This window comes from Brachypodium distachyon, chromosome 3 (genome assembly GCF_000005505.3).
Source record: "Brachypodium distachyon strain Bd21 chromosome 3, Brachypodium_distachyon_v3.0, whole genome shotgun sequence".
Taxonomy (NCBI): Eukaryota; Viridiplantae; Streptophyta; class Magnoliopsida; order Poales; family Poaceae; genus Brachypodium; species Brachypodium distachyon.
Genome location: NC_016133.3, coordinates 31,528,400 through 31,547,922, shown reverse-complemented (window position 1 = coordinate 31,547,922; position 19,523 = coordinate 31,528,400). Strand labels below are relative to the sequence as shown.

General features: G+C 41.7%; 2 protein-coding genes across 2 annotated transcripts; both read left to right on the top strand.

Annotated features, from left to right (window-relative positions):
* Positions 1-1,570: 1,570 nt before the first annotated feature.
* LOC100829726 (protein TIC110, chloroplastic) lies at positions 1,571-7,557 on the top strand. Its single transcript, XM_010236557.3, has 11 exons — positions 1,571-2,079; positions 2,468-2,527; positions 3,689-3,812; positions 3,946-3,978; positions 4,071-4,169; positions 4,613-4,679; positions 4,882-4,946; positions 5,254-5,348; positions 6,169-6,293; positions 6,376-6,473; positions 7,242-7,557. Exons 1-11 carry the CDS (start codon positions 1,622-1,624, stop codon positions 7,335-7,337), a joined length of 1,320 nt encoding a protein of 439 aa, XP_010234859.1. The 5' UTR covers positions 1,571-1,621; the 3' UTR covers positions 7,338-7,557.
* Positions 7,558-10,900: 3,343 nt separating this feature from the next.
* LOC104583675 (protein TIC110, chloroplastic) lies at positions 10,901-19,509 on the top strand. Its single transcript, XM_010236556.3, has 15 exons — positions 10,901-11,602; positions 11,991-12,050; positions 12,788-12,911; positions 13,042-13,110; positions 13,205-13,303; positions 13,797-13,863; positions 14,032-14,096; positions 14,371-14,465; positions 15,030-15,154; positions 15,237-15,337; positions 16,538-16,751; positions 17,082-17,236; positions 17,365-17,487; positions 17,610-18,599; positions 18,950-19,509. The coding sequence occupies exons 1-15, from the start codon at positions 11,043-11,045 to the stop codon at positions 19,199-19,201; spliced, it is 3,099 nt and encodes a 1,032-aa protein (XP_010234858.1). The 5' UTR covers positions 10,901-11,042; the 3' UTR covers positions 19,202-19,509.
* Positions 19,510-19,523: the final 14 nt, after the last annotated feature.

Sequence of the window (19,523 nt, the reverse complement as noted above, 5' to 3'; positions counted from 1 at the left end):
CCCTGCCCGTGCATGTGATCGTCCGTCTTGTTTTGTTACGGCCGGCTGGGGTGCGGGGCTAGTTTTTGACATCAAGCAATCGGCTGAAGGTTTCCAGCTCTGTTGTACTACTAGTCGTTCGTCGAACGGGCTAGCTCCTGTGACCAATTTTGTTCACGTAGTCTGGCACTGGCACAATGACGTTTCAGAGTGTATCCGGGTAATTGTTTTTAATGACCATGTTTATGTGATCAATAAAGTGCATACTTTCTCTAAAAATAATACTACGTGCAAACATGCATCCTATTGTGCCTTTACAAAACTACATTCTACCATTGAATTGCTACAAGGGAATTCCTTGCTAGAAAGATTCCTGGGATTAGAGATATCGATAACATTCGAATGCTTACGTCAAAGCCACGAGCAAGAAAAAAACTGGATTTGTTTTTGCGAGGCCAAGAAACTGGTAAAAAAAAAAAGAAAGACTAAATTTCGAATCTCCAATCATCTGAAAACACACAGATGCATTTTTACCATGAAACGAACACATTATAAATTTTAAAGAAAAGCCGTACTAATGGTCGTGCTCTTCCGTTCTAACTTTTGAATTTGTTATACTTCCTCCGACCCATATTACTTGTCTCAAATTTACCCAAATATGAATGTATTAAGAAACGTCTATATACATGTAATATTTCGACAAGTAATTTGACCGGAGGGAGACATTATTTTTGTTCCATGACCTGTTTCTAAGTTTTAACAGAGAAATGCGTCCGATGACCCTGATGCAGGAAGGAGTCATCCACTACCACCACATTAAAAATGGTTAATTGGATTTATGCCACTCTCTGTTCCAACGGTTGGAGATACGCCATTATAAAAATTTGACTTGGAGAAATGCCACTCTAATTTTTGTATACTTCTATCCATGCCATTTTGTCCAATACCAGCACATATACTGTCTAAATACGTATAGACATAGCTCTATACGAACAATTTTTTCCCATCCGAAGTCAAACAGTTTTATTCCTCTTATTGATCCCCACTTGTTCCTCATATCCCGTCCCCAACAGTGGACTCGTATTACTGTTTTTTATTTTCTGTAATTTTTATAGATTTTTCTGAAAAGATTGAATTTTGGGCCAAATTTGATTTTTTTTTAACCTTTATGGCGCCTGGAAGACTCGAACGTACTGATGAACGTCGTAAATATGGATATATTATGGTAAATACTGTTGTACATGCTGAAATACATGTATTTTTTGAACACTTATTGGTCTTAAGTGGAGAGAATGGCATTGATAGTGGTATAAAAAAGTTAGAATGACATTTCTTCAAATCAAGTTTTTATAATGACATATCTCCAAACGGGTGAAATAGAAAATGCCGTGGATCCAATTAACCCCGTCATATGATATGATGGAACTAAAAGTATATCCAAATTCGAAAGGACAAATGTTTCCTGGCCGCGAGCTTTGAAATCCGGGAGCCATACTTGGAAGCCGCAAACTCACCCATCGCTCCATCTATTTCGCCGCGCAGCCATATGATGTCGCCGTTAAAGCCCATGGAAGCCGCCGCGACCATACATCGTTCGACCGACGCAGGGGTGATCGCCCAAGGCCCAAGCTAGCTAGCAAGAATGGAGTTCTCGCTCGTATCCGCCAAGCCCTCGCCCCGCGCTGCCGCTGCCGCCGCGTCCGCCCCGCGGAGCAGCCCCACTGCCGCCCGCCTCCGCGGCCGGCGGTTCCGCTGCGCGGCGGCGGCCAAGGGTGAACAGGTGTTCGGCGGCCGGAAGGAGCTCACGGGCGTGCAGCCGCTGGTGGAGGCGCTGCCGCCCGCGGCGCGGGCGGTGGTGGAGCTCGCGGTCGTCGCGGCCGCGGCGACGGCCGGGTACGGCCTCGGGACCAAATACGGCGGTGGCTCGCGGACCGCGGCGGTCGCGGGCGCGGCCGTGCTGGGGGCGGCCAGCCTCGCGGGGGCTGCCGCGGTGAATTCCGTGGTGCCCGATGTCGCCGCCGTGGGGCTGCACAACTACGTCGCCGGCTGCGACGACCCCACCAAGCTGGAGACCGGCGACGTGGAGGCCATCGCGAAGAAGTGAGTTTCGATCTCCCCTTTATAATTGCTGCATTGGTTTTTGCGCTTCAGTGGCTTGTACTTTGTAGTAGTACTGGCATCCGTTTCACTATCTCAATTCTCAAGCTTTTGTTGTGATAATAAGCATCTTCTTACGCTCGCAATGTCGTCTCTTAAAATATCTAATGAGTAGGGTGCTGTGCTGTGCCAAAAATATTGGTGTATACTTTTTTCAGTCAAAGATGAAAGTATAATTTGGGGACTTATAGTTAATCATGTACGGAAGAGCTAGAGTTCTGTCCTGGTGATGTGATTTGTATACTTGTATAATCATACCTGTTAAACTTAGCATTGAAATATTTGATGTGTCGCTCTTTCTCCATTATCTTATCATTTTATTTTGTTCTAGATATGGAGTTAGTACAGAAGACGCAGCCTTCAAATCAGAGCTCTGCGACTTGTATGGCAGGTGAGCCTCTTGATCTTGATATCTTTGATATTGTGCAGTTGTTTTCCATGGCTGTGAACATGGTTATGCACAAGTGAAGTGATATTGGCTTTTAACTACCATGGAGATTGTATATGGAACTAATTATCAATTCCCTGAATTATTACCACTACCTTCTTGCCCCTCGAGGGAGGTATTTAAACTAGCATCTTTCCCCTATCCCTGTCCAAGCAATCACCCTCTCTGTTCACAAGAAAGGGTGTCACTTTTGACATTTAGTAGATATCAGTATGCAATTTTGTGCTTTAGTATGAGGGAGAAGGTACATAAAACTAAAACGTGTACAAAATACTCCTGGTGGCATTTTTCAATTATATCATTTTTATATGACTACTCTACTTATCTTGTCATTTCGAGATATATTATCAATTCAAGTCAGCAAGATTAAACTGCACATTTATCATATGACTTCTATTTGGCCAGAGCTAGTAGATTCTTTGGCATTCAGTTGAATCAGTTCCTGGATATACTACTATCTTCTGGCAAACAGATGTAAATCCCATGGATGTTTGACGTTACCATATTTCGAAAAATAATACTATTCTTGATTCACTGATGTCAAAATCGTTGTCAAATAATAATACTCATTAGCTTCAATAATTTAGTGACATATTTACTCATATCGTTTTCATATAGCAGATCTGCTAAATACTTTGAGAGAGACTTTTTGGTGCAAGGGAACAAGATTTAACTGCATATTTCTCATAATGACACTTTTTTAGAGACATAATGACACGTCTGTGTATACAGGATATGCCTTGCAACTGTTCCTGTATGTCTTGTCATATTAATTTGACAAACTTAACAAAAATGTTGTTTTCTGCAAAATTCCCGGGGAATTAGTGCCTGTTGTCGCATTTATCCTACTACAAGCAATGTTCCTTGGTGGCCATTAGCCCTTTACTAATCTCAGACATGCTATCTTGTTTACTTAGCTATATAATTCAGATTACATCATTTTGATCTTGTGGCATTGACTCTCTCTACTGCTAATTTGACAGCATTTTCCCCTTAAGTAAATGTTGAAATCCTTACCTGTATATAGTCCACATCTTAACAATCTGGCAATGTGATGAACATTAGCCATTCGCTTATACTTTCTTCTATCCATTCTTTCCACAGCTTTGTTTACTCAGTACTTCCTCCAGGACATGAAGATCTCAAAGGTAATGAGGTGGAGGCTATTATAAAATTTAAAAGAGCTCTTGGACTCAATGATGTAGATGCTGCAAATATGCACATGGCGGTATTGCCTCATGATCCAAGCCCTTCTATATCTTAGTATCTATCAGGTGTTCTTATGACTTTACTCACCATTTTCACATTTACTCTGTTTTCGCTCTGCCTCCTTATGCCTTTCACTTTGCTCGATGTAATAGATTGGTAGACGCTTATACAAAGAGAGGCTCAATGTAAGTGTTTCTTCTTGGGAGTATATAAGCATAAATGGATACACAAAATTGTCTTTTAAATCCTAATTTTGACCATGGGAAATATTTCATAGGCATTCCAGAAGTTAATTTTTGTGTCAAATCTTGTCTTCGGAGATGCATCAGACTTCCTACTTCCATGGAAACATCTTTTTGGGATCACGGATTATCAGGTACATGTGTAAAGATAATCGTCATCCATTTACTATTGTGCACAGCATACCTCACTTTTATGGCTTCATCTTATGGAGAAAGCAGAGCGCTATATCCATTATGTCGTTTTGATTATTAGCACTTAACATTGGAGTGTAATTGCACCCATTAATTTTAACAGTTTCTACAGTAGTACAGTGAGAGGCCTCTTAAAGAATGCTGAGCATGCTCATTGCATAATTATATGCCGTTCATGATGCAATGGATGGTCCAGAGGGTTTGGCTGGAATTCCAAACTCTCGGAGCCACTAGTTTAGGTTACAAGTATTGGATAAACAAATACTCCTTTTTCAACCGAAATTCAATCACGGTTGTTCTATATTTCTTTGGTGCTCGTTCCTGAATTTCTATGTCTTGTTTGGCATCGTAGTTGTTATGTTACATTGTCATGATGTTTTGGCAGATCGATATTGCTATGCGGGAGAATGCTAAAACTTTATACGCATCGGAACTCAAGTCTATTGGAAGAGGTGATGCTTACTTACATTGTCTTTTGTAGGCATCAGTGCCATTCTTAAGTTATATTGTGCTCACTAGATCTGGCGTTACCAAGTAGATAAGATTTAGATCAGGGAAGATAGTAATGGTATCTTCAATTATTGCACCAATACCTGATATATTACTTGTTCCATTTTTTAACATTCTCACCTCTGACATATTCTTTTTCTCTAGGTCTTGACATAGGCACGCTCATTGAACTAAGGAGATCACAACTCGCGTATAAACTTTTTGATGAGGTAACCCTTCTCACAGTTTTGTTTTGTTCGTTTCCGGCCTCTGGCCACTTCTATTTTTGTTTTTTCTGTCGGGTTTTTTAACACCCGCGCCATCTTGGTATTTTTTTCTAATACAAAATACGCACACTTAGTTGTGCATTTGAGAAAAAAAAAAGGTCAGATTATATTACCAAGGAGATAAAGGAACAAGAGAGTTCACCCATCCCTCCAGGGGATCGCCACAGCCTCATCTAAGCATGAGTGGAAATGACAAATGGCATCAATCCAAGCGTGTTGTGTTGGAATCTGATATTTAAACTTCTTTCAGGTTGCTGCTGACATGTTCAGGGAGCATGCGAAGAAATTGATTCTAGAAAACATCGCATCAGCTTTAGCCATATTGAAGTCGCAACCCAGTACAGCGTATGAACCCTAATTCTCTGCAAAATCTATTGGAATATTTCACTACTTGGCATTTCACATGAAAACCTGATTTTTTTATGAGAATTTGAAAGCCTTAATTGATGTTCTAACCGACAGGCGACAGTCTTAACGGTTTAAGAAAAGGACACGCAGTTTTTGTCAAAGCTGGTATATAGGTTTATATTTGTTAGAATCTGTAGTGATATATACAATGTAGGAAATTAAGTTGCAAGTAGACATTAGGAATAATGCATTTTCCTCCTTCACAACAAGAGGTTGTCCATCACGTGCCACCTTTGCCACACATAGGGCAGTCCTGTTATTGTAGTTTGCTGACTTGTTGGAGTTGCAGGCTTTCAGTACTGTTTTGTCTATCGTGAGCAATAATATATGTATTCAAACCTACAGTTAAGAACTTATTTATATTCATATATACGCTATCATGTACTCCCTCCGATCCCAAATTCTTGTCATTGTTTTACTTCCAATTTGAACTAAAACCATGACAATAATTTAGGATCCGAGGGAGTAGTTCATAGAACTGATAGAAGTGAGGTTTATGCTTGAGGGATAGATCTGCTTTCACTAGTAGAGAGTATTTAACTACAGAAGAACTGAGCCATTTGACTTCCAAGAAAATGTGAGAAGACCACCAAAGTGCTTAACAAATTGCACAAGTTTTTTGTTATCATCCCCAAGGAGAAGTGGTCAACCCCATCTCTGAATGTTACTTTGCTTTTGAAGTTGAAGCTTATTGATGCAGAACATGAACAAGTTACCTTCCTATGAAACCATATGACTGTATGATCACTGATTGCAGGATCACCCCAGCGCAGGTTATTGATGAAGTGAATAGCATCATTGCGTTTAATAGTCTGCTAAGAGTTCTAAGCAAGTTCCCTCAAGGCGATCGATTCGCACGTGGGCTTGGACCTATTTCGTTAGGTAAAGTTGTTAAGTTTTCTGAATTTATATGTTGGTGAGGTTGAGCTTCCTTATGATTGGTTCTTGTGCATGGCTTGCATAGGTGGAGAGTATGATCATGAGTTGATGGTTGATGATCTAAAGATACTCTATACGGCCTATGCAAGAGAAGTACTTTCAGATAGCCTTGATGATGAGAAGGTGATTGCATGTGTCTTTGCATTTTGTCTAGTTAACTGTTTCTCCTTATAGAATTATGACGTAAAGCCACACTAATTCTGTACTCTTCTGAAATGATTTTAGATACTGAACTTGACAAACCCAACCCTGACCCGTTAACTGCAGAAAAAACAATGTTTATATATTTAGACTGTCTCATACGCGAATCTATGAATTCTAAAAAAAATAGGGCAACTACTGGATAAAATTAAGCCGAGAGAATCTGGTCTTAAACAAGACCAGATTGAGTATCATTTGAGAAACTGCAAGAGATTAGGTTTATTGCCAAATACAACTATGAATTATGTGTAGCATAAGTTCGGTGGCCTTGAATATACATAAACAATACTTCATTCAGGTCCCACATATAACTTGAATACAATTCTTTTGTTAAAAATTACTTGAATTGGAAATACTGTCGATCTATCCCTGGCATGTAGCCCCATGTTCCCACTCGGCAGCCTCACATGCGATGGTATTCCAATGGTGCATCTTTACGATTATACCAGGCTATTTTTTGCAGGTAAATGAGATCATGACAGTTGATCGACTTTCCAATAGTATACCCATTCAAAGCCTTTTTTTTTAACTGCAATACACAACTTGCCAAGTGTATCCTAGCTTTTAATGATTTTGGTTCTGTTCAATTAAGTGATCTTATATTCTTGCCCACACTTCTTATTTGTGTAATCTGGCAATGCGTTTTACGGGTAGCATCTTCACAGAATTTTTTTCCTGATAAAAATGCAGCTTGTTTCTTTGATTGAACTGAGGAATATATTTGGACTGGGGAAGCTTGAAGCAGAAGAAATCATTGCAAATGTCAAATCCAGAGTACTAGCATGATGCTCATGCTTGGCTCTAGGTTAAAAGGTTTTATCGTTTGTTCCAAATACTGTTTTCCTTGTTGAATTCTGACAAGCAGAGAGAGAGAGCAATGTAATTTGAACTGTTGCTGAATTTCAGCAAGTTACCAGGTAACAGTTTCATGAAACATAAAAGAAACATGCCTGATAACGATTTACTCTCTCTGTTCCAAATTATTAGATGATCTAGCTTTGCCCTATGTCAACTTCTTAAAGTTTGATCATGTTTATAGACTCTACCAACATTTTCAACTCAGAGAGTAACATGGATAACTTGTATGATTTTACAAATCTTCGGCTGTTCACCCGTCGCCGCACGACGAACTTACAACCCAATGGAAATTCGCAACACCACACACTTGCGCAGTAGTCCGCCGACCACAAGCGGTTTCGCAATCTTCCAATCCCCAGCGGAACGACAGATTACGCTCGAAATTTCAGTAGATAACAAACACCCTATCGAAACGAATGTGGTGTATAGGATTCCAGATGAATGCTTCTCGCAATCAACAAGAGTCTCGAAAATAGCTAAAACGTGGTCTCACCCTGTTGTAATATAATAAAATCCTTACATGGGCCGGGCCGTAATCCTACGTGACGGCGACCAAGTCAACAAATCCCAAAAACCGATCAATTTGCCAACAAGGCGTAGCCATGCCAACTAGGCGCCGGTCAAAGGAGTCAACAAGTCAAGTCGCTCATGCCTTGGTTAAAGGAGAAGGGGAGCTTGAGTAGGGGCCAAGAAAGGTGTAGGATGAGTTTACCACTTTGCCCTCACTTTCCCTCTCCCTCAAGGGTAGCCATGGTCTTTTGTTATGAACCTCTAGGCTATAAATACCCCCCATGGGGGCATGTATCATTCACTCTCCATTGGAATAAGATCAAAGGGGAGAGGGCTAGAGCAACCTAAGGAGCCCGCTCTCGAGTGCTTGGGTCGAGCCTAATCTCGACTCGACCTCGGGGACGTGACTTAGGAAGCCTAGTTTCGAGGTTTCGGGCCGTCTAGTACGACCTCGACTCGAAGTAGAGGGATCGGGTTAGAGTCTCGAGGGTATCCCAACCTCGCTACTTGGGAAGACAAGTTCGGTCCAAGTCCGAGGCGGCCCCTAGAGATCTCTCGCCATAGGTGATTTGGGAAGATGCGTTCAACCCAAACACCCGGCTAACGACCCCCTCAAAGTCTCTCCTAACATAGGACTAAGTCGTGCCCGCAGGGTTGACTGAACCTATTAAAAAAATATTGACGTGTCAAACTTGTCCAAATGTACGGCGACCTTCACTATAAGGCCGGCGTACACATCCTACATACTATTCTTACACTTGAGCCATCTAGCATTGGCACCCCGTACTCCTGTTGTTTTCTAGAACAACAACACACCCTAAACCTAGACGTACCCCTTGTTTATATAGACGAGGAGTAGCCCAAACTCAATACAGACTCCGACTAACTCAAACTAGAATTCGACTCAGACTCAAACTAGAACTAGAATTCCACTCAGACTCAAACATCGACTCGCAGATCCGGGTGCTCCTTAGACGTGTCGAACTCGTCGTAGGCTGTCCTAGTGCGCCTCATATTCGTACTCGACTTGTGGTGCATCCTGGGCATATCATCCTTGTCATTGGTTGCCCCTTGCACACAAAGACATTCTTCTAACTTGTATCCTTCATCTTCACTTTTGGTGCGCCTGCCTCCCTCTCCTCCCTCGCGCATATCTTGATGTAGGATATCAACACTTGAGTATCCGTACCCTCATCACTTGGTCACGGGAAACCAGAGGCCAATGTCCACCTTGTTCTCCTTGAGCTTAGGACACAAAGTCTTCGGCTTAATCAGCCTACCTGGCACAGTTTAAAGTGATGAGTTGCCATCCTTTCAATCTCCTGTTCTAGAAGTGATCCCAAGAAGTGTAAGTTTTTGGCTGGATTCCTGTATACAAAAGAATTCCAACAGTGGACACAATCGCCAAGAAAGTTATTTTCCAGGCCTAGGTCGGTTCGGTTTTGAGAAAAAACTTTCTAAAGAAACGATGAACAATCGGTTCCCCTTCAATATGTTAATAAAAAAATCGGTGCACCAAAAATTTGGTTTGGTTCTCTGTTCTTCTCGAGCAGAACCGAAACAAACCGACGGGCGGCGCACGAGAAAACAAGTTGTGGAAATTGCCTCTGGCATGAGAAAACAAGTTGTAGAAGCAGGGCTCAATACTTGAGAGAAGAAAGAGAGGCAGAGAGAAGTGGTCATCCCACTTGTGGTTTTGGAGAAGGCAATGCAATGGCCATGGCGGTGCACTGTGGCAAGCAGGTGGGAGTCGATGAGTTGAGAGAAGGAAGTTGAGGTCGGGTGATCACCATACAAGGGATGGGCGGCGTGCGTATGGGACAATGTGGGCTCAGGGCACCTCTAGTATGGATGGCGTCTTGGACTAGGGTTAGCAGCTACGGGAATAAGGAGAAAAGAAATCGGGGTCAGACGGATTGATCGATAGGGAGAGAGACCAATTTGAGAAAGGGTTTCTTTCTTTTTTGGTTTGAGAGTTCATTTTTCGGTCCATATGTCCAACCCTAGTATTGAGAAAGACAAATGGTGCCCTTTCTGCCATAACACATAGGAAAAAGCGTACCATCTCCTCATTGATTGTGCTTTTGCTCGTTCGATATGAATATGAGTGGCAAATTGGATCAAAATCAGGGAATTCAGTCGCTAGGTGGATTTTGAACGTGACTCTTAGGCAATGGTGGCTCAATCGGGGCGAGGAAAAGTTTAAGTAGAAAGAGTGCGAATGGATTAGCAGTGCTACTGCTCTCTTTGATTCATTTCGAAGGAAAGAAACAACCACATCTTCCAACACAAGTTGCTATCCTTCTTGAAAGTTGTTAACAATGTTAAAGCGGAAGTTGAATACATTAGATATTGGATCTTTGATCTTAGGATTGGACATGTGGTTCGGTCACCTTAGCTTGATCTTCACCTTCTCCCTTCCTTGACATTCCTTTTATTTTTCCTTTTGTATGGTTCTTATATAATTTTCTATGTCAGATCCGTTTCGACTCTCGTGTTGTTTCGTAAAATAAAAAAGTGTCGGAGTATTAAAAACTGAACGACAACTCAAACCACCGAAAGACCTAAAGATGGATATCATTACGTGAATTCACTTGCATGAAAAATTAAGGTGTCTGAGTTAGAGATAGCCATGACATTGTGCACAGAGCAAGCATGAATTTCTCTTTTAAGAAGCCCCAATTTCTTATTTATGTTTAGCGGTATCATTATCGAGTTCAAGGTCGAGTCGTGCAGTAGCATGGAGCTACTCGTCACTGCACAGTTGTTTTAGCTGTAATAGTGCCCTTTGTCTCTAAAAGAAAAAGACACTAATGCAGTAATACTACTATCTCCTCTCTCAAGTTCAAAATGAAGAAAAGAAAAATCCCTTCTCTCTCTGTTTCTAAAAAAAGCAGTCCCCCGCCCCACCGGTCCGAGAAATTCACGTTCTGCCTTCTGCCCAACCCCCTTGTCTTCGCCCAACCCCCTTTTCCTTTGTCCAGCCACCCCTCCCCCGCCCCACCAATCCCCCCCATCCATCGTCGCAACGCTATCCACACCCTCCGCCTCGGTACCTCCTCCGCCGCCGCCGGCGAGAAGAAGCACCCATCCACTACCTCCGCTGACAGGCCAGATCTTACAATGGAGCTCTCGCTCGTCTCCGCGAAGCCCTCGCCCTCGCCGCGTGCCGCCGCCTCCGCGCTCCTCTTCGCCCCGCTTAAACCCTTCCCGCTCCTCCGCTTCCCGCCGCGGCGAGCCGCCCCCTTCGCCCGCCTCAGGAGCCAGCGGTTCCAGTTCCGCCGCGCGGCGGGGTCTGGTGACGGGGAGGGCGAGAGCGACGCGACGGCCCGGGGGGAGGTGTTCGGGGGCCGGAGGGAGGAGGTGTTCGGGGGGCGGAAGGAGCTCACCGGCGTGCAGCCGCTCGTGGAGTCGCTGCCGCCCGCGGCTCGGACGGCGGCGGAGCTCGCGGTGGCCGCGGCTGCCGTGGCGGCGGGCTACGGCATCGGGCTCCGCCTCGGCGGCGGCTCCCGGGCCGCAGCGGTCGCGGGCGCGGCCGTGCTCGGGGCAGCTAGCGTCGCAGGGGCCGCCGCGGTAAACTCTGTTGTGCCGGAGGTTGCCGCCGTGGGGCTGCACAACTACGTCGTCGGCTGCGACGACCCCACCAAGCTGGAGACCAGCGAGGTGGAGGCCATCGCGAGCAAGTGAGTTTGGATTGCCCTATATAGTTGCTGCGTTCGTTTTATGTTCGTATATCGTTTATAGAAGCTAACTATTTGATCATCTCAACCTTCTGTTGTTCTGCTCATCTATTCTGTCCAATTAGGGGTCGCAATATAGTACGGAGTACGTTTCAGTTATTTACTTTTGAAACTCCAATTTGTCATGCTAGCAAATTTTCTGGTGTATGCTTTCTCAGAAAAAGATGAAATACATAATTTGTGAACTATCGCTAATTAATCAATCATGTAAGACAGTAAATATTTTGTTATGGTGAATTGGTGATGCAGCCTGTATAATCATACCTGTTAAAACTGTGCACTGGATCCTTGGCTGCATTCTCCATTATCTTATCCTTTTATTTTATCTTAGGTATGGAGTTAGTACACAAGATGCAGCCTTCAAAGCAGAGCTCTGTGACTTGTATGCCAGGTGAGCATCGCTGCCCTTGTGATCTGCATATGTTTCCCATGACTGTGAACATGGCGACGCACAGAATGACCAGATAAATATTGACTTCTATGTTGAACAGTAATTGTATAGCGAACTAATCATATTGTGTTCTAGGTGCTGATTTGTTCTGGTTATCCGTTATCCTACATGGCTACACCTCTCTTAGCAACCGCCCACTCCTGTCCCTTAGTTTTGACATCTTATTAACGTCAACATGCAAAGTTCTTACATTATAATATTTCTGTAAATGTACAGATCTATGCTATTTTGGAAATACTTTGATGGCATATTCAGTCATATCATTTGCATATGGCAAATATATTAATCTACACAGTTGAAAGATATTGCCAGTCCAAGTGAGCAGGATTTAACTAAATATTTCTCATATGATCCTTTTTTGTCCAGAATTTTGAACTTCTGTGGCATTAAGTTTACTCAGTCCTTGAATGTATTACTATCTTTTTAGCAAGCACCTGTAAATTCCCCATGTTGAACCTTGCAATCTTTAGAGAACTGATACTATCCACAACCCGACATTGAATGTATCACTATCTTTTTACCAAGCACCTATAAATTCCCCATGTTGAACCTTGCAATCTTTAGAGAACTGATACTGTCCACAACCCGACAGTTTTGTAGTTTGATATTTGCTGTGATTTACCCTCCTGAGCATCAGTCATTGGCTCATCCTTTCTCCTATCCATTTTCTTCTGTAGCTTTCTTTACTCAGTACTGCCTCCTGGAGATGAAGATCTCAAAGGTAATGAGGTTGAGGTTATTACGAAATTTAAAAGTGCTCTTGGACTCGATGATGTAGATGCTGCAAATATGCACATGGAGGTATTGCATCAGCCTTTCTATTATATCTTAGTATCCATCTCACTTGTTGTTATCACTTTAGTCTCTCTTTTCACATTTACAGTGTTTTATCCCTTCCTGCTTATGCTTTTCACTTTGCCCGCTGCATTAGATTGGTAGACGCTTATACAGGGAAAGGCTGGAAACAAGGGATCGCGATGCTGACATGGAACAGCGGCGGGTAAGTGTCTCTGTTTGGAAGTACATGCATGGATAGTTGGATACTCAAAAACTGTCTGCAGACCCTGATTATAACCATGGAAAATATCTCATAGGCGTTTCAAAAGCTAATCTATGTGTCAAATCTTGTCTTCGGAGATGCATCAGCCTTCCTACTTCCATGGAAGAGGCTTTTCGGGATCACTGATTCTCAGGTAAATTTGTATAAAAATAATCATCGCATAGCATGTCTTACTCTTGCTATTTCATTAGGCATAGTATTATATTGCTGAACGTTGGAGTGTAACTGCATCCATTTTCTAACACTTTTGCTATTGTGGGAGGCTTACGAAAGCATGTCGAGGATACTCTCTATGTTGTGTTGTGCCCTTCTTGATGCAATGGTGGTCTAGCATATTTGACTAGCATGATCAAAGTTCAAAAGTTTGACTAGCATGGATATAAAATTCTGTTTCAGAATGGATGTAGAAGTTGAAAGTGAATAGCTTCTTTGTAGTAAGGATGAGACATGTGTTGCTTCAATATGTACATATTGCACAGTCACGTAGCTCAGATACTTTGTGCTTGTATTTTGGCACATATCTTTTGAGTTGCTTGATCATTCGTTGTTAGTTTGGTGCATAGCTTCTATGTTTCTGTGTTTTGACATCTTGGTTGTTCTCGTACATTTTTATGATCTTTTGGCAGATAGACATTGCTATGCGGGACAATGCCAAAAATTTATACACGTCACAGCTCAAGTCTATTGGGAGAGGTAGTGCTGAAACCCATTCTTATTTGTAGGCATCAGTTCCATTCTTAAGTCAAGTAGACTAGATTGACCGGGGCCTATAGGCAGATTATCCTCTGTTATTATACTAATTACTTAATATATTACTTGTTGCATCTCGTGAATGTTCTCACTGGGATAAATTTTCTCCAGATCTTGACATTGGCACACTCATTGAAGTAAGGAGAGCACAACTTGCGTATAAACTTTCTGATGAGGTAACCCTTTGCTGTATCAAAGTTTTACTGCTCGGATGCTTTGGCTTCACTTGCTTCTACATCTTCATCTGTTCTGGGGCATCGTGTCACCTATATCCAAATTGCATAAATCTATGGGTATTGTACGCCACCATGCCATCAAGAGTATATACTATAGATGGCATAAACGTTTTTCAATTTCCTTGTTGACATCAATCTAAGTAGATAGGAAATGGAAAATGGCATGAACCTAAGCATATTTTGTTGTAATATATCTCATTTAAATTTCTTGCAGATCGCTGCTGATATGTTCAGGGAGCATGCAAAGAAGTTGATTCAAGAAAACATTTCATCAGCATTAGACATCTTGAAGTCACGTACCAAAGCAGCGTATGAACCCTGCTTCACTGCAAAACTTGCTGACTGACTTCATCATTTGACAATTTACATGAAAAATCTGAGCTGATGTTTTAACTGCTAATCAAATGATTTAAAAAAAGGGCTATATATTTTGGTTAAGCTGATATGTAGCTTTTTAATTCATTAGAAATTCTTGTCATAAATAATGGAGGAAAATACTTCTTCACAAGAAATGGTGAATAATTTTTTTCTCCTCTGTTCACAACAAGTGGTTACCCATCACGTGCCACCTTTCCCACACATGGGCCAGTCATGTTGTCGAGAATTCCGCTGACTTGTTGGAGTTGCAAGCTTTCAGTATTATTTTGTATCCTGAGCAATAACACATGTACTCAAATCTCCAGTTAAAATCTTAGCTGTATGTATTCTATCATGCAGTTCATATGACTATAGGAGTGAGTGTCTATTTGACGGACTACTACTTTAAATAATATATCTGCCTTCCATGGAAATTTGGGAAATATCAAAGAAACTGCTTTGTTTTTGTTAATCGGCTATTATTAAATTATATTAACCATATGATCATGCTTACAGGAATAGCCCAACACAGGTTATTGAAGAAGTGAAGATTGTTCTTGCATTTAACAGTTTGCTAACAGTACTAAGCAAGCACCCTCAAGGCGATCGATTTGTGCGTGGACTTGGACCTATTTCGTTAGGTAAAGTTGTAAAGTTTTTTTGATTCATTAGTTTAAGAGGTGGACTGTCCTTATGATTGATTCTTGTGCATGGCTTGCATAGCTGGAGAGCTTGATCATGATAGGAGGGCTGGTGATCTGAAGATACTCTATAGGGCCTATGCAACAGAAGTGCTTTCAGACGGCCCCCTTGATAATGAGAAGGTGATTTCATGTTATTCACATTTGATCTAGTTAACTGATGGTCCATATGAAATGACAATCTGAAATAAGTTCTCAATAATTCTTTAGGCTTCTTATGAACTGGGTAACTTAAATAAACCCTATTGTTGCGATGATTTTTATTAAGTAGACCAGTGCAAGTTGCATGGCTGCAGGGTCAGGAAAATACACTCTGGATTATAAGTAGAGAAAGTGTGTGTACTTTTTTCACATCCTTCAAAATGTGTGCACTTAGGAGATGATAACGTGTGGCAAGTCATATCAGTTACCTGTTGTGAAGAAATAACAACAGAAAGACCATGTTTCATCTGTTTAGAGTATCAGGATCATACCCAACTGTATAAACTCTTAAACTAAAACAGCGCAGCTGCTGGATAAATTTGAGCTCAGACCATCTGGTTTTGTCAGGACCAAGTGTCTGGTAGACTGTAATTAGTTATGCTTATTGCAAAAATTGTGAATTGTGCCCACCATTAGTTCCCTGGCTTGAATTACATAACCAATACTTGATTTAGAATATATACATAATTTCTTTTGTTCAAAATTGCTGGTCTTATCCAGGGCTTACAGTGTAAAAATAACTTGAACCAGAAAATACTATTGATTTGTTATTATAGCCCCTCTCTTGTCAGCCTCACTGGTGAGGTTTGCGATTCTGCGGAGCTATTTTTCCCAAAGTATATAAATGCGAAGTCTAATGATACACTGATTGGCTTTACCCAGTTGATTTAGCAATAACAAGTATTTTAATCTTTTGTCATTGTTCTGTAAACTTTGCATTAATCACCACCAAAATTGCTTGAGCATTACATTACTTTGCAAGTGTATAATGACGGTTTGATGGTTTTTGTTCTTGCAAGTAACCATCTTATACTCCCTCCATTCCATAAAACAACTCATAGATTTTTCTCATTTGTTCCACAATACACCTCATTTTTCTCTTGGTACCCGCACCTGGCCAATACCTACTCACATCAATTTACTATTAATCCAATATGAGTGGTCAGGCACTAGAAACGAGAGCTACCTTGGTCCAAGTGCACAAATCTATATGAGGTGTATTTTGGAATGGAGGGAGTATATTTTTGCCCATGCCTTAAGAGTTATGACCATCAAGTCTAGCAATGTGCCTTATAAGGTGGACATCTTAACAGAAATCTTTCTGTGATTCAAACAATGCAGCTCATTCCTTTGAATGAACTGAGGAATATATTTGGACTGGGGAAGCGTGAAGCAGAAGCAATCATCTCAGATGTCAAATCTCAAGTATACAGAAAGAGACTTGCAAAATGCTTTAACACTGAGTTGGCTGCGGCTCCTAGCAAAGCATCATTCCTCCAAAATCTCTGTGAAGAGTTAGAGTTTGACCCTGAACTTGCTAGCAAGATGCATGAAGGTACCATCTTGGCCGTGCTGACCGCTTAGTAATCATGTGTCAAACTTAGAACTGTGTTTGGTCCAGTTAGACCATCAGTGCAAGCAATCATTCATTATACACCATCATGCATCAGCTGATACTTCTGCTTTCTTTAGTTGTCAAAATAATACCTGACTCTTCGAGAGCAAGGCAACTCACTGCATTTTACTTCATCTGTACATTGCTGGTGTAGTGGTCTACGATCATGAATTGATTTTTACCAGGAAAAAACTACTCAAAAGGATCTGATTAAAAGTACTGTCTTTATATTGTGATTGTTATACATATTAATGCTGCTTCAAACTTCAGACATTTATAGACAGAAGCTTCAGCAGTTTGTAGCTGACGGAGAGCTGAGCAAGGATGAAACTGAAGCTTTGATGGCGTTCCAAGTGCGTCTCTGCATTCCTCAAGAAACTGTCGATGCTGCTCATACTGATATCTGCGGCCAATTGTTTGAAAAGGTGATGCATTCTTTGGTGCATTTCATTTGGCATACTCTCCATAAGTTTGGTTTTAGCTCCTGATCCACATTAAGTTAATGATCTGTTTCTGTGTAAGTCGTGTTCTTACCGTTTTTCAAACATTGCAGGTTGTCAAGGAAGCAATTGTGTCTGTTGATGGATACAACGCTGATAGGCGAGATGCGGTTAGGAAGGCAGCACAAGGTCTAAACTTGAAAAAGGAGGCTGCTATGACCATATTTAGTAAAGCAGTATGCCTCTTCCCTCTGAAATTTTGCTATAGAATTGCCTACTTCTCTAAAAGCTATTATATCTTTTCATATATTCCCACTGTAACTCAGTTTTTTTATCTGTGTTGAATTCAAATGACCAGGTACGGAAATTATTCCTGAACTACATTCAGAGAGCAAAAGCAGCTGGGAACCGCATTGAACAGGCAAAAGAACTGAAGAAGTTAATTTCCTTCAATACAGTTGTTGTAAGTGAGCTTTTAGCTGACATTAAAGGAGAGCCGACTGCAACTGCTGAACCTGCAACATCAAGTACGACCTCAGAACCTGAAACCACTGAATCAGAGGGAGAGGATGACTATGAATGGGAATCACTGGAAACATTAAAAAAGACTAGGCCTGATAAAGAGCTAAAAGAAAAGCTAGACAAGTCAAGTCAGAAGGAGATAACCCTCAAAGATGATCTTCCATTGAGAGACAGAGCTGAGCTGTATCAAACATATTTGATGTTCTGTATCACTGGGGAGACGACTAATGTTTCGTTTGGAACAGCAATCTCGACGAAGAAAGACAATTCAGAGTATTTAATGCTAAAGCAATTGGGAAACATACTTGGTTTAACCCGCAAGGAAGCTCAAGATGTCCACATTAAGCTAGCAGAAAAAGCATTTGTGCAACAGGCTGAAGTGGTTCTAGCTGATGGCAAGTTAACAGAATCCAAGGCTGACCAGCTTGCAAAGATACAGAAGCAGGTTGGTCTGCCTGATGAGCACGCACAGAAAATCATTAAAAGCATCACAACGACGAAGTTATCTTCTGCAATTGAAGCTTCTATAGCTCGAGGGCAGATTGGTATCCAACAGGTCCGAGGATTGAAAGAAGCAAATTTTCAGTTGGATAGCTTGATTGCAGAACCGTTGCGAGAAACCATTTACAAAAAGTCTGCCGAGGAGATCTTTTCATCAGGCACAGGCGAATTTGATGAAGAGGAAGTGTATGTCAAGATGCCAGCTGATCTTATCATAAATGCTGAGAAGGCCAAGTCGATTGTGCAGGACATTGCAAAGGTTAGGTTGGAGAACGCCCTTGTTCAGGCTGTTGCTTTGCTTCGGCAGAAAAAGAAAGATGGTGTGGTATGTGCTGAGTGTCCCCTATCTGCTTCTTAAATTTGTTTCTATTCAATTTTACATGATTGCTCCTAGACCCGTATATAGGTTAGAGAAAATCATCAGTATGCAGAACTAGAAGTATCTTTTGAGAAAATGCTGTTGGTAACCTGGAAAGCATATCAGGATTGATGAAGCAAATTTACTTTCCAGATTCAGGGAAATTGTCAACTGAAATGTTCTAAAATTGTGTTGGCAATAGTTAAATGTTAAATTATCCCTGTTACAAGATTTTTGAAAAAATATCTGCTATCTATCATTTGTTTCTGTCCAAATTTTTTTCCTTGTGTGTCTAACGGCAATTCATCCCAATGCAGATCTCGTCATTGAATGACTTACTAGCATGTGACGCTGCCGTGCCTGCTTCAAAGCCGTTGTCATGGCCCTCACCAGGAGAGCTGGATGATTTGTACTGCCTTTACTTGAAGAGTATCCCGAAGCCTGAGAAGTTATCAAGGTTGCAGTACTTGCTGGACATAAGTGCCGAGAAGGCTGGCCAGCTTCGGGATGCCGCATCAGCTGGCACACTGCCAGTCGCGTCCCAAGAGGAGGAAGAATTGGCGTTCTAGGAGAGATGAGATGAGAAACTTTTTTGTTAGGTAGCCAGCAGAGTCGAGCTCCTGCCAGACGCAGTGCTGTGGCGCCCAATAGCTGCTGTGTTGTAGCTAGGCATGCTTTTGTGAAGCGACGCATAATCCTGACATGCATAATTATTTGTATAGACAATGGACACGAACTGTGGTGACAGTTTTTTGCTGCATTCTTTCAGACCATACTGGCATTGTTTTCTGTTTCTCCTTGATCCTGACATGCATAATTATTTGTATACAACAGTTGTTATTGCAATCCCTTGGTAATAAATGTGGTTTTGTTGTTACTCGTCTCAATTAC

Excerpts from the sequence above, each read along its gene's own strand:
- LOC104583675 (XM_010236556.3), top strand. The coding sequence starts at position 11,043 with ATGGAGCTCTCGCTCGTCTCCGCGAAGCCCTCGCCCTCGCCGCGTGCC. Across the intron at positions 13,111-13,204 it reads CTGACATGGAACAGCGGCGG|GCGTTTCAAAAGCTAATCTA; the intron begins GTAAGTGTCTCT and ends AATATCTCATAG. Across the intron at positions 13,304-13,796 it reads TCGGGATCACTGATTCTCAG|ATAGACATTGCTATGCGGGA; the intron begins GTAAATTTGTAT and ends ATCTTTTGGCAG.
- LOC100829726 (XM_010236557.3), top strand. The coding sequence starts at position 1,622 with ATGGAGTTCTCGCTCGTATCCGCCAAGCCCTCGCCCCGCGCTGCCGCT. Across the intron at positions 2,080-2,467 it reads GTGGAGGCCATCGCGAAGAA|ATATGGAGTTAGTACAGAAG; the intron begins GTGAGTTTCGAT and ends ATTTTGTTCTAG. Across the intron at positions 5,349-6,168 it reads AAGTCGCAACCCAGTACAGC|GATCACCCCAGCGCAGGTTA; the intron begins GTATGAACCCTA and ends CACTGATTGCAG.